Below are 14,390 nucleotides of genomic sequence, written 5' to 3' on the forward strand. Positions count from 1 at the left end.
ATGGAGAAATGTGTGGGCAGGCAAACGAGGAGCCAATAAGGGTAGTGGCAGGTGCCAAAGCACAACCTGTGGAGGACATGTATGAGAAAATTGGAGACTAAAGAGGGAGAGAGAAGGTTATTTACAATAGCAAGTACTATGGACAGGGCTGGGGAGGATTTTAGTCAGATAGAGCAGATGACAGATGAGTAAGGTGTGGTCTTGAGTGAGCATCATAGGATGAAGACGAGATAGTGGAGGTACTTTGAAACACTGCTGAATGAAGAAAATCCAAGGGCAGTATTTGGGGATGGAGACCCAAATGATGGGCAATTCCCAAGAATATGGAGGAGGACATAAAGGAGGAACTGAAAAGAATAAAAATGGAAAGGCAACGAGACAAGATAAAATGCCAAAAGAAGTGTAGCACAGTTTAACGGAAAAGGGAGTAGATGAATTATGGAATTTAATGCAGAAGATCAATGGATATTAGAGAATACCAGAGGAGTGGAGGAACAGTGTGATTGTACCCAATTATATAGAGAAGGGTGATATTCAGGATTGTGGAAACTATAAAGGGATAAAGCTGATGTCACACACAATGAACATTTGGGAAAGGGATTTACAGAGAAGGCTTGGGGAGGATGAATTTCTGACAGGTAGAGGAACAAATGCTGCAGTCTTTGCATTGATACAACTCATAGAGAAGCATCAAGAGAAACAGAAAGGTTTGCATTTGGCATTTATTGATTTGGAGAAGGCTTAGGATAGGGTGCCACGTCAAGTAGTCTGAAGGAGCATGAGATAGGAAGGAGGACCAGAGAAGTATGTGAGGATTGTCCAGGTTATGTAGAGAGTGAGGGCAGTGCTGGGTAACACATACGATTCTTATTAGAAGTGGTCTGCACCAGGGATCTTCTTTAAGTCCTTACCTCTTTGATCTGATTATGGACGTGTCAACTCCTAAGATCAAAGACCAATCAATCCTGGTGCCGACTTTGCCATTGATATTGTGTTGTGTAACACCAGAAAAGAGAAAGTGGAGAGAAATTTGGTAGAATGGAGATGGGCTTTGGAAGACTGAGGGTTGAAGACAACTAGGAAGAAAACAGACTATTTGAGGTTTAATGATGACCAGGATTCAGAAGTCATCCTGCAGGAACAGCCTGTAAAAAGAGAGGATACATTTAAATATCTAAGATCAGTGGTAGCTCAAGATGAAGAATTAGAAGTAGAGATAAGAAGTTAGACATGGCATAAGTGAGAATGTTTAGATGAATGTGTGTAGTTATAACAAATGACACAATAAGAAAAGAGACAATCAGAGGTTCAAAAAAGAGTGAGAGATTTCTAAGAAAGTACTGGAAATGAGGCTGAAGTGGTGTGGACATGGGATGAGGAGAGACCAGGAATATGTGGGCAAAAGAGTGGTGGGAGTGGAAGTACAGGGAAGAGGAAGTGAGGAAGGCCAAAGTGGTGGTCGATGGATAACGGAGAAGAAGATCTGAAATAAAAGAGTCTGAAGGGGAGAAGGTACTGGACTGAGCTGTACAGGACTGAATGATCAGGCACATTAACTCCATATAGAAGGGGGAAAAGATGAAGAGGAAGAAGAAGATTCCACCATGAAACACCATAAGAGGATTAAAATAGGAAAAAACAATTTCCAAGTGACTACATTTTGTAAGCAATAATTATATTTTAAACAATTTGAAATGCAATTTATTATTTTTTCACATCTGAATAATTGATTTTAAAAATATACAGGACGAGCCAAAAAGAAGTACCACATTTCAAATGTTTATTCTACAAAAATGCACCAAGATTAAAAAAATTTCATTATGACACAAGAAAGGGTATACAAAATAGATTATTTACACTGTGTTTTAAAAACGATGTCTTCAAGGTGGTGGCCATCATTGGTGATGCACTCTTCAAGACGATTTCTGAACGCTCACATGACTCGTTCAGCCATTTCAAGGGGAATAGCGGTGATTTCGTGGTGAGTAGCGTCCTTGGGGGCTTCAATGTTTTGAGGTCGGTGTGTACCTTCAACTTGAGAAAGCCCCACAAGAAGAAATCGCATGGAGTGAGAGCAGGTGAACATGAAGACCACCCGACATCACCACACAGGGAGGTCAGCTTCCCCGGAAACATCTCCCGCAAAACTTTCTTTAAAATATTGTTTTTTTGTTTAAAAACCTTCATCTCTCTGAAATTGGATGTGACAGAGCAATTGTGATTTGGATCAAGCATCCTCAAATGTTTAAAGAATGTCTAAAATTTCTAACTAAAGCACATTTTAATTCTTTCTTTATTTATTTGCAGATCAGTGTTATTTAGTGCTTTACGGTTGAAATTAATTTAGACCATTTTGATGAGATCTGATTTCACTTTGGAATTGAAGACTCTCTTTTTGTTGTCAAAAAAACTAAATTATATCCACTGGGATTCAATGTTATATTAAAAAATAAAATGTGAAAACTTCCAAAGAGTGAAGACTTGTTATAGGCACTGTATGTATAGCGGGGTCTCCTGATCAGATTGGCAGAAGTCCAAATCATCTGCATGTAAGAATTAAGCAAAATGTTTGCAAGTCCTGCTCAAAATTAGATTTATGTTTTTAAACTATTAGTATTCCATCAAGCAAATAATTGAATCTGCTTCATATAATATTAGGGTTATGAAAGCCAGGATCTTTTGTGGCAAGAGAAAGCCAAAGGCAGGATGAAGATGAAGATCAGAGTAACAAACAAAAATGACAGGGATTTGTGGAGAAAAGGCACACTCTGCACAGATGGAGACCAAACCAATATCATAATGCAGTGGCCCGGACCACCTATAATTCCAGTTCATTGGTAACTCCAATCTGACCAGAATGAGTGAATTAGGTGGCACTCTGTGATGGACTGGCACCCCCACTAGCACTGTTTTCTGCCTTTCAGCTCATCCTGCTAAGATGCATTTTTCTTCCTCCCTGCAGTCCTGTATTAGACTTAAAAAGATTAAACAATTAAGAGAACTCAAATTTGTAAAAAACTGCTCATTTTATATCATTTATGTGCTTAATTTCACAGGCTGGGATTGTCATCTCAAGATAGCTCTCCTTTGGAGATGGCCGCCCTGGGCCGACCTTTCCAGGTGGGGATGCTCTATGACTGTCGCACTGATTCTCTCATTCCAGGTAAGAGCAAATTTAAACAGACCACCTGCGGTGATATTTTGGGATCCACATTTGACCATATTAAAGTTTTTTTGTTTGTTTAATTTTGTTTTTATCACCAGATGTCACTCTATGGGAATTGGAAAACCTCAAGAAAGACCTCAAAATTAAACCCCAGAAGAACACACAGGTCAACCTCATCACTTTGGACTCCTTGGATGAGAAAACTTCCATCTTAAATATGACAACATCTCTTAAAGCGAGCTTCTTGTGTGGCTTGATTGAGGTTGATAGAGCTGCCAAGTACCTCAATGACACCAAATCATCCAAACGACAGTCCAGGGTCACCCTGCACTACAGCACGACCACCAGAATGGAGCAGCTCAGCACGAGCCACTTAGGGAATCAGAACGTCGTCTATCCAGAAGTGTTTGAGCAGAAATCGGCCACCCATGTTGTCACAGGCGTGATGTATGGAGCTCAGGCTTTTTTTGTTTTTGATCAATGGGACACTAAATTGGAAGAGAACCGAGATAATAAAGGAAAATTAGAAACATTAATTAAAAAATATATTACTCTAGATGGAAAAACAGCCCTTAAAATGACAGATGTTTACAAGGAAACCGCTGATCATCTTAACTTCACATTCTATGGTGATTTTCTCCTTGATCACAATCCTACAAGCTTTGAAGATGCCATGCAGATTTACAACAATTTGCCAAAGCATATTGACGAAGATGACAAGCTTGCTGTGCCCATCCAGGTCTGGCTGTACCCGCTGAAACATCTCAACTCACAGGCTGCTCAGCTGGTACAAGAGATCAGTGTGGCACTCGTGTCCAAATCTCAGAAGGTCATGGAGGAATTAGACGAGCACATCATGAGGTGTAATGACATCATGAAGGACGGTGTTGTCAATAACTTTACTATAATTAGGAAAAATGCAAATGATTTCAAATCAATGCTTAATCAATTTAAATATACCTTCCAAAAAGAACTGGCAAGGGTCTTGCCAAATATCAGGGGCGGTGACACAAGTGAAGAAGAGCTGGCCAACATTCTGAAGAAGAAGGAAGAGTCGCCATTTAAGAAGTTTGTAATAACAACATGGCTGGATAAAAGAGAAAAGGAAATCACTATGCTCAGAAGTTTCTTTAATCGAATTAAAGAAATGAATCTTGATATTGTTATAAATGACCTGGATACATTAATTTACAATACAGTATTAAAAATATTGTCTGCTTGACTTTCACTTCACTCCATGTGTGTCAGCCATACATGTCAGAAATGGAACGCTATCTTCAAGCCCCTTCTAGAAGTCCTCATTTCATCTCTCAGAGCCAAGTGAAGAGTTAATCATCCAGAATTTCAGACAGCATTCCCAGCGTTTCATCGAGTTTGCTGAAATTAACCAAAGTACCAAGACAACGAGATTTCTCGTCCACTCCATTCCTGATGTTGAATATCTCGGGGCAACAATCTATTTGTATAAATGTGGGCATCTCATCAACCACAACTTTCAGCTTCCATCAAAACCTGAGACTCTTGAGGTTGACTCCCAAACAGAAGACAGTGTAACCCTAATGTTTAGACCACTAAAGTGTGACTTAGAAGGGTACAAACTGGAGTATAAGCGACTAGAAGATGATGAGTGGAAGACTGTGAACACAACTGATAAAAATGTAAAATATTCCATCAAAAAGTTACATCCAGATTCAACATATCAACTCAGACACAGAGCCGTTTGTCAAGTTGGTGTGAGTCAGGCCAGTGATACGATTGAAGTGAGGACACTGCCTTAAAAAGCCTACGGGAAGACATGCTATAAAAGAAAATGCAAGGAGATAAATGATGGAAAATTAAGACTTTATCTTTTGCCTTTGAAATCACAGTTCATAAATACTGTGAAGAAGATAGAAACATTTCCCTTTGGAAACAGAACATCCATCAAACCTTCAAAATCAGTTATGATCCTTGGCGCAACAGGTTCTGGCAAATCCACCCTGATCAATGGAATGGTCAACTACATCTTAGGTGTCCAGTGGGAGGATGACTTCAGGTTCAAGTTAATCCATGAAGACACATCTAGAAGTCAAGCTGAAAGCCAAACATCTGCTGTTACTGCCTATGAAATGAACTACCAGGATTGTTTCAAGGTTCCATACTCTTTCACTATAATCGACACACCGGGTTTTGGAGACACCAGAAATTCATCAGGACAAACAAATCACTGAGCAGATACGAGAATGTTTTTCATCCCCACAGGGGTTCAGCATATTAACGCAGTGTGCTTTGTGGTTCAGGCTTCCCAAGCTCGACTGACACACACACAGAAGTACGTCTTTGACTCCATTTTGTCCATTTTTGGTAAAGACATAGCCAATAACATCCTAGTCTTGATCACATTTGCAGATGGACAGCGTCCACCGGTTCTGGATGCCGTCACAGAGTCTAACATACCATTCCCCAAACATGAGAAAGAGAGTCCTTTATTTTTCAAATTTAATAATTCAGCACTTTATGCTAATAATGACGAGACTAATAGCAGCGATTGTCTGATGTTTGACAAAATGTTTTGGGACATGGGTGCAAACAGCATGGAGAGGTTTTTTAAGACTTTAGAGAAGATGGATGATAAAAGTTTAACACTAACTAAAGAGGTGCTTGAAGAGCGCAGGCACTTGGAGACGGTAGTGGAAGGACTGCGGCCTCAAATCAGTACTACACTGAGTAAACGTGAAGAAATTAGACAGACCTATGACATTTTAAATAAGCACATTACTGACAAAGAGAGCAACAAAGATTTTGAGTATGAAGTGGACATAACTGAGACAATAAGAGAGAGCATTGCAGGCACCGGCAAGTTCATCACTAACTGCCAGAAATGCAATTTCACCTGTCATTATCCATGTTCTTTACCAAATGTGATGAGATATCGGATGTGCTGCTATGAAGGACGGGGTCTGCAATATTTGTCCCGGTAAGTGTGTGTGGAATATTCACTCCAACCAACAGCACAGATTCATCTATGAAACAAAAAAAGTCAAAAAGACTTATGATGAGCTTAAGAAGAAATATGAAGATGCACAAGGGGAACTGATAACAACTGAGCAAGTGCTTGAGCGGCTTAAGCATGAATTGGATGATGTGACAATCTTGGTTTACAAACTCATTAAGAGTCTCATGAAAGTATAAAACGACTTGATGAAATCGCCCTCAGACCAAACCCGCTGTCCTCTCCAGAGTACATTGACCTCCTCATTCAGGCTGAAGAACGAGAAGGAAAGCCGGGATGGATGGAGCGAGTGAAGTCACTGTGGGAAGTGAAAGAACAGGCAGTGATGATAGCAAAACTCCAAACCAAAAGTCAAAAGAGAAAATCATCAGAGACACTGTGCCAAAAGAATATCAAAGTTACAAAGCGGACCTAATAAAAAAAAAAAAATATCAATAGTAAATGTGCTAGTTCAAGATACTGAATAACTGTTTTTTGGACCTTTGTATCCGCACAACTGACAACATCTGTTTGGGAATATGATTTTATTATGATGTAATCAAGAATGTTAAAGTGTGTTTTATTCATGTTTCTTTTTATTCTAACTACTTTATTAAAAGCATTTTTGGAAGATAAGCAAAGCATTGACCTGTAACTTTGACTATTTGTATTTAACTGTAACTTCTGATCTCTTTAAAAGTAACTTATGTAATTATAAAAAGAGGAAATGTTAGTAGAGACAGCAGACCACCAATTAAACTATCCATTCATCCATTTTCCAACCCACTGAATCCAAACACAGGGTCATGGGCGTCTGCTGGAGCCAATCCCAGCCAACATAGGGCACAAGACAGGAACCAATCCCAGGCAGGGTGCCAACCCACCGCAGGACACACACAAACACACCCAGCACACACCAGGGCCAATTTAGAATCACCAATCCACCTAACCTGCATGTCTTTGGGAGAAAACCCACGCAGACACGGGGAGAACATGCAAACTCCACGCAGGGAGGACCCGGGAAGCGAACCCGGGTCCCCAGGTCTCCCAACTGCGAGGCAGCGCTACCCACTGCGCCACCATGCCGCCCCCAATTAAACTAGCAAAAATGAAATTTACCACCATATTTAAGGCAGTCTGGCATGATGAAACTGAAGGACAAATGGGCATTGCCCATTCATTTAGGTATGTAGAGGCACACAAGGCCTGTCAATTTTATTCAGTAATTCAATTGTACTTCCCAACCTGCATTCCTAAGTGAATGGCTGAACTGCAGCTCGTACCAACACTTGGTCAGCTTTGTTCTACATCTGATAACAAAAAGGTTAAATCAGAGTTGAGCAGGCACCTCATAGAAGCTCCTTCAGAGAAAAAGGCACCCATAATGACATTCATTTTAAGATTAACTGTGACGGAATATGATGGACAAAATGAGCCACCTACAGTATAAGGCGACACTGGAGATGTGTAGCTGGAAGGGACCTTCAAAGCCTGCTACCTTAATCTCTTCTGTCTCTTTTGTGGGGAGCTAACTGCTTAAAAAACACTCTTTATTGGAGACCTGAAAGCTGATGAGCTGCCCATTTTGGGGGAGCTGAAAGGTGATCATCCACTCTTTTATGGATTAGAAGCCATCAATTCTCTGTGGAGCAAAAAGCTCACAAACTTTAATTGTAATGATATAGCTATTATCCATGGAGACTTGCAGCTGGATGAGTTGAATGAGCTCCAAGATCGACTCTGCCAAGTGAAACACAGTGCAAGAGACTGAGCCCAGTCTGAGAAGACTGATTAGCAGTCAATCTAACAAAAACCTGAGAAAGGCACCATCACACCACACCACAGACAAAGGACCATTTAGCTTTCATGCTTCACAAGATGAGATTAGATGGAGTTGGTGTCGTGGACATCTGAGACACCTGCCTTCATTTCATCTTCTCAGGGAGCTGCATGGTGCCTTAATCAGGTGGTGGTGGTGTCACTGGCTGTCACCACAGATGAACCAGAGAAGAGAACAGAGAAAACTGAAGATTAGTGGAGATTGTGGATCCCTGAAGAATCTGATAATTCTGTGCCCATATAGTCTATTAGGAATACAACTAATATGTAGCTACGATAAAGCCATATTAAAATAGTGGGTTTTTAGCACTTTTTAAAAATGTTCCACGGAATTGGCTTGGCAAATTTCTATAGGTAAAGTATTCAGATTTTAGGTGCATAAGAGCAGAAGACCACCTCAACACCTCTTTAAAGCTTGACTATTGGAAATAAAAGCAGAACACCATGCAAAGATGTGAAGTTACGACTTGGAGTGTAGGGGGTCAGGCATTCCAAAATATAGGACAGTACAGATTTATTAAAGCTTTAAAAACCATAAGAAGTATTTTAAAGTCAATTCTGAATGACACAGGCAACAAATATAATTACGCTAAAACTGGTGAGATGTGCTCAGATTTTCTTTTTCTAGTTAAGATTCTGGCTGATGCTTTCTGCACTCATTACAACCGATTAATGTCTTTCTTAGGTAGTCCTGTTAGGAGAGCGTTACAGGAATCTACTCGGCTAAAAATTAAAGCATGAACTACTTTTTCAGTGTCTTGTAAATCTGTTAGAGATTTAAATTTTGATTTATTCTTTAAGTGAAAGAATTCAGTGATAGTAATCTGGTTAATGTGTGATTTAAAGCTTACGTCAGAGGCGATGTTAATTCCTAAATTCTTTACTTCCAACTTAATTTTAAACCTAAGGGATCAAGTTTACTTCCAATATCCTTGTTATAGCCATGTTTTGCAATCACTAAAATGTATGTTTTATCCTTTTTAAGTGTAAGAAAGTTACTATTCATCCAGTTGGAAATACTTATAAGACATTGGATCAGAGAGCCAAGAGCATCATGGTCATCAGGCGCTAGTGATAAGTAGAATTTTGTGAGTGGCAATCTGGAGGACACAGTGTGGGCCATCAGGGCCTGCAAGGCCTTCTCTGCTGTCCTAAAAAAAATATCTGAATCACAAACTGATGTTAATTATATTTTGTCCATGAATACTTATTAAATAATTCCAAATAGTCTGTCCGCTTCCTTTCATAGCTGTTCCGATGGCTGTGCTGCTTCCAGATATGTATTTTCATATTAAAGCATTTAACCAATCACATTTCAGCAATCATTTGTTGCCAGGCAGGGTCAAAGTCAAAGAAGTCTGCCAGGAGGCCTTCACAATCCGTTCTGCAGGCCCTCGAACACAAAATAGATGTCGATTAAACCGTTGCTTCAACCAATCAGATTTTGAGTTGGTTTCACTAGGGCCCTCTAGCAGGCGTACAGCAACGTCACCGTATTTAGACCCATTGATTGGATAGGATGGTGTAATATAAAAATCTGAATGAGAGCATCATGGGGCAGCTGTACACATTGGTATGTTTGGCGGTGAGCATTCCCGTGTCCACTGCTTCTGTCGACGGACATTTTCAGCCCTAAAGAGAATTAAAACTTATGCCAGAAATACGACAGGGCAGGTTTGACTTTCAGCATTAGCTTCGATGGCGATAGAAAGGGACTTCGTGATGGAACTGAAGCGCACAGATAATCTGTATGACAGAGTAATTGAACTGTTTTTGAGGAAAGAGAGGAGGATGGATTTTGTTTACAAATAATCCGATTTTTTGGTGAGTGAAATGTTGCGATTTTCCTAAATAATATTGCAAGTTTATGAGTTATTATTGATGTTTTTTATGTGTGTTGGGCTGTAGCTGCAGTAGAAAAGAACTTGTTCACCTCTGGTTTGTCTATTCAATAAAGGCATTTATTGTGGCTACGAGTTATCTATCTGCGATGCAATGGCTCTTTATACTGTATTTCTGCATATTAAGGTGGTTTTTATAACCATAAATTAGTTTTTGAGGGGCGGGTTGATTCAGATGGAGCACTACTGAATGCATAGGTGTGAAATGCATGGTCCGCCACTGAGAGGACATGATACGAGACAGACTGGTATGCAGCATAAACGATGATTGAATGCAACGTCCGTTACTGGCAGAAACAGAACTTCCGTTGATAACGGCCAAGGAAATTGCACTGGCTATGGAAGCGGCGGACAAAGATGTCGTGGCGTTACAACAGCAACTGCAGATTGTAAGTACTGGAGACGTTAAAGTGCATAAACTCCACGCATCAGACTTAGGAGAAGGATAGTGTTTCCTGTTTTTGTTGCGGGGTTAAGCACAATAGTGTTCAGTGCCGTTTCATAACTGCAACATGCAGTTGGTGTCACAAGAGGGGGCATTTAGCGAGGAAATGTTTAATCAGAGCGCAACACAATGAAAAACTAGAAAATAAGTTGACCAGAAAGGATAATTCAGCTAATTTTCTGGAAGATGAAAAGTAGGAAGCGAGGATGAATAGGCATTCACACTGTACCAACTAACAAGCAACAAAGTTTCACCATATAAAGTCACACTAGAAATAAATGGGCAAAACATTGAAATGGAAATTGACACAGGTGCATCAGTCACCATACTAAGTGAAGAGGCGGGCAGACGACTGGGAGCTGTTGAACTGCAGGAAGCTGATGTGTCATTACGGACATATACTGGAGATTTGGTGCCTGTGTTAGGCAGACTACGGGCTCAAATTAAATCCAAGAAGAGCAGAAGGAATTGCCTCTGTTGATTGTGAGAGGTAATGGGGCAAATCTCATGGGTCGAGACTGGTTGAGAGATTAAACTCAACTGGGGTGAAATATACAGAGTACATACTGTCCCTGAGCCTTTGGAGTCAGTGTTGGAAAGACACAGAATTGTATTCAAGGACGGACTAGGAACACTGGTGGGGACAGAGGCAAAGATTTATGTGGATGGGGAGGTTCAGCCTAGATTCTTTAAAGCTCGTCCATTGCCATACAGTTTGAAAGACAAAGTGGGAAAAGAATTACAGAGACTTCAGAGTGAGGGTATTATAGAACCTGCATATTTTTCAGAGTGGGCTGCGTCGATAATACCCGTAAGTAAAGGATGAGAACAATTTGCATTGTGGAGATTACAAGCTCACTGTAAACCGAGCTTCCAGACTGGATAATTATCCAATTCCCAAAACAGAGGACTTACTGGCAGAGTTAGGAGGTGGTCAGAAGTTTACGAAATTAGACCTCTCCCAGACCTATCAACAGTTAGTGTTAGAACCAGGGTCCCACAAGTTCACCACAATAATTACAACCTTTTTGTTACTTCGCGCCCCCATAGGGGGGCCCGCCCCACATTTTGAGAACCACTGCTCTAAAGTTTTCCCAAATTGGACCTTCACCAGGGCACCTGCGGATTCCTCTTCACCCTGAAAGTAGAGATTTGACTGCCTTTCTCACCCACAATGGGGTGTTTTGTTTATGCCACTGGGTGCCATTTGGCATACTCAGCTCTGACCCCCAGCTATTTTCAGAAGGTGATGTCCACTAACTTTATCACAATTCCTAGGCTAGTCATCTGTCTGGATGACATTGTCATTCATGACTCAACTCCAGCAGCTCATGATGGATGCGTCCGAAGTGTTTTCAAAGTTATTAGCTACTCGTCACCTCACACTGAATGGCAACAAATGTGCATTCTCAGTGCCTTCCATTGAGTTTGTATGGTTTTGTCTGCCTGTCAATGGCCTCTCGCCATTCCAATCTCATGTGGAAGCAATCCAGCGCATCCTCAAGCCCACAAATGCAGCCTGGTAGACCTCACTTCTTGGAATGACTGCCTTCTATCTATCTATCTATCTATCTATCTATCTATCTATCTATCTATCTATCTATCTATCTATCTATCTATCTATCTATCTATCTATCTATCTATCTATCTATCTATCTATCTATCTATCTATCTATCTATCTATCTATCTATCTATCTATCTATCTATCTATCTATGATTTCTGACACAGTACTTCAACACCAAATCCCAATTATGTCACCTACTGAGGAAGAACATTCCTTGTCCCTGGACTCCCAACTGCTCAGAAGTTGTCCATCTCTTGAAGGTACGGCTCATGTCTCCACTTGTCTTTGCTCACTTTGACATCTGTAACCCATCCTTTGTTATGTGGGATGATTCCAGTGAGTCGCTCTCTCACCTACAGAATGGTACTGAATGACCCATTGCCTTCAACTTGCAGGCTATAAGCCCAGCTGAACAGACGCATTTTGTGGGTAAGTGTGAAACTCTAATTTGTGTCTTTACTTGTGAATGGTGGCACTTGTTTCTTTTTGGGTGGGCATTCAAGTTACGTACTGACCCATAGGCACTTATAGCCCTTCCGTCAATATCAGGCACTAGACACAAGCCCCTTAGGATTTACAGCTGGTATAACTTCACATTATAGTTCACCTGGCCTTGAATTTGCAGTGGCAAATCTGTTGTCCTATGATTCCTCTACTCCACCACAGAACCCGGACTTGACATCAGCAAAACAGAACTTGTTCAAATGCTCCTCTCTCCACTATGAGTCACTGTCTCATTACAGGAGTTTAAACAGGCCTCTCAAAATTACCCTGTGCCCCCGCTATAGATTCTCATTCATACAGGTTGGCCCCATAGATATCATTTTGGCGGAGCTGTCAACATACTACAGCATATGTGCTGAGCTGTCCTGTTGGGATGAATTTTGTGTAACCTGTGGCACTTGCACAGTCAATTGTAGTTGCCTCTGATCTCGGATCCTCACCATGGCTCATAAAGGCTATTTGGGCGTTGTGTGAGTTAAACACTGCTGCCATAATCTTGTGTGCTGACCTGGGATAGATACAGTAGAAAAACTGAACATCTTGTTCATGACTGGTTCTGCCATTGCTCAGCTACAGCCTACAGCGTGGCCAGACCAGCCACGTTTCGTGTTCTATGCTCATATGAACTGTGCACTTTTTTGAAATGAGATATACAACACTGTGTCACGTAAAGAGTTGGTGCATGCATACTGGCCATTGTGCTGACCTCACTTTGTGAAATTAACAATGAGCGCCACCCAGTGGCCTGTTTGACGGTGACACCTAGAGTGACAATTTATTCTGCCCATGACTGTTCTTTCCTTAACCCTGCATGCTCATCCCTCCTCTTCTGATCGACTGATCCTTTGAGCCTTTCCAGGATAACCATGTTGAAGATCTTTCCAGAACCAGACATGAGTGGAATGGACATGTCACCCAAAATAAATATTGTATACAGTATAAATTATAGTGATAAATAATAAAGCATAGGTAATATTCTGCGGTGGGCTAGCGCCCTGCCTAGGGTTTATTTCCTGCATTGAGCCCTGTGTTGGCTGGGATTGGCTCCAACAGACCCTCATGTCCCTGTAGTTAGGCTATAGCGGGTTGGATAATGGATGGACGGATGGATGGAGGTGTAATTACAGAGGGCGCTAGGGGACTGAAAGATTCAAAGTTCTGCCTGAGTGCCATTTAGCCCTGCCACGTAGACCTCAACCTGGCCACAGTTTAGGTGAAGGTTCTTTATGGCGTTCCATGTTTCACACACACACCCCAAAAATGTTCCTGTCAGGCTAATTTGAATTTGTCTCCTTGTATTTGAGTTTTTGGATTTGTTTAGAAGTGGATGGGATGGTGTCCTGTCTGACTCCTGTATCAAATCTAATTCTAATGTCATAGGGTCTGGCCATGCAAATACATTTATACTGTGCTGTGATATTAGGATTTGCAAAAGGCCATATACAATAAAAATATCAAAAGATCAGGAAAGAGTTTCTTTTCTTTAGAGCAAATAGCTAATTTAAATTCAAATAGTTTCCTGGAAATCACGTGTCTAAAGAAGACACAGAAGCTACACCTGTTGGCAGACTGCCAAGCAGACCTTTTAAAAAGCCAGAAGAGCATCAGCTGGGCAGAGCCTGAAACACCTTGAAGTGCTGGGAGTGACAATGGGGGCATCTCTGTGCAAGTAAGAGAAATGTATTTGATTTCTTTATCATCTTGAGTTTATGTTTATTTTACAAAGATGAGGATTAAATTAAATACAACAATATTACTTATGATTTGATGATGCTCTATTTGTTATTTTTAGGATATCATTTTGAAGCAAATATATTCTGGGCTGAATGAAATTTTTGAAATTAAAAGTGTTGCCTTTATTTAAGTTAACCTGAATCAGTACTTTTTATATGCTGTTGACGTGTGAGTTGGTGTCTTTCTCCCCAAAGACGAGTCTAAGTCTCTGTATCTTAGCAAAACCAGTTCTCATTTACTGGAAACAGGACAAGCCATGTTATT

The 14,390-nt window shown here is 40.7% G+C and overlaps 2 protein-coding genes across 2 annotated transcripts in view; one reads left to right on the forward strand and one right to left on the reverse strand.

The window, feature by feature from the left end:
- The window catches only part of coq5 (coenzyme Q5, methyltransferase), a 49,682-nt gene that overhangs the window by 15,880 nt on the left and 19,412 nt on the right, over positions 1-14,390 (reverse strand). The gene's annotated exons all lie outside the window — the stretch shown is intronic.
- On the forward strand, positions 3,060-4,457 carry LOC127526258 (verrucotoxin subunit beta-like). The gene is made up of 2 exons (XM_051921310.1): positions 3,060-3,163; positions 3,265-4,457. The coding sequence occupies exons 1-2, from the start codon at positions 3,094-3,096 to the stop codon at positions 4,386-4,388; spliced, it is 1,194 nt and encodes a 397-aa protein (XP_051777270.1). The 5' UTR covers positions 3,060-3,093; the 3' UTR covers positions 4,389-4,457.

Source organism: Erpetoichthys calabaricus, chromosome 18 (genome assembly GCF_900747795.2).
Source record: "Erpetoichthys calabaricus chromosome 18, fErpCal1.3, whole genome shotgun sequence".
Classification (NCBI taxonomy): domain Eukaryota; kingdom Metazoa; phylum Chordata; class Cladistia; order Polypteriformes; family Polypteridae; genus Erpetoichthys; species Erpetoichthys calabaricus.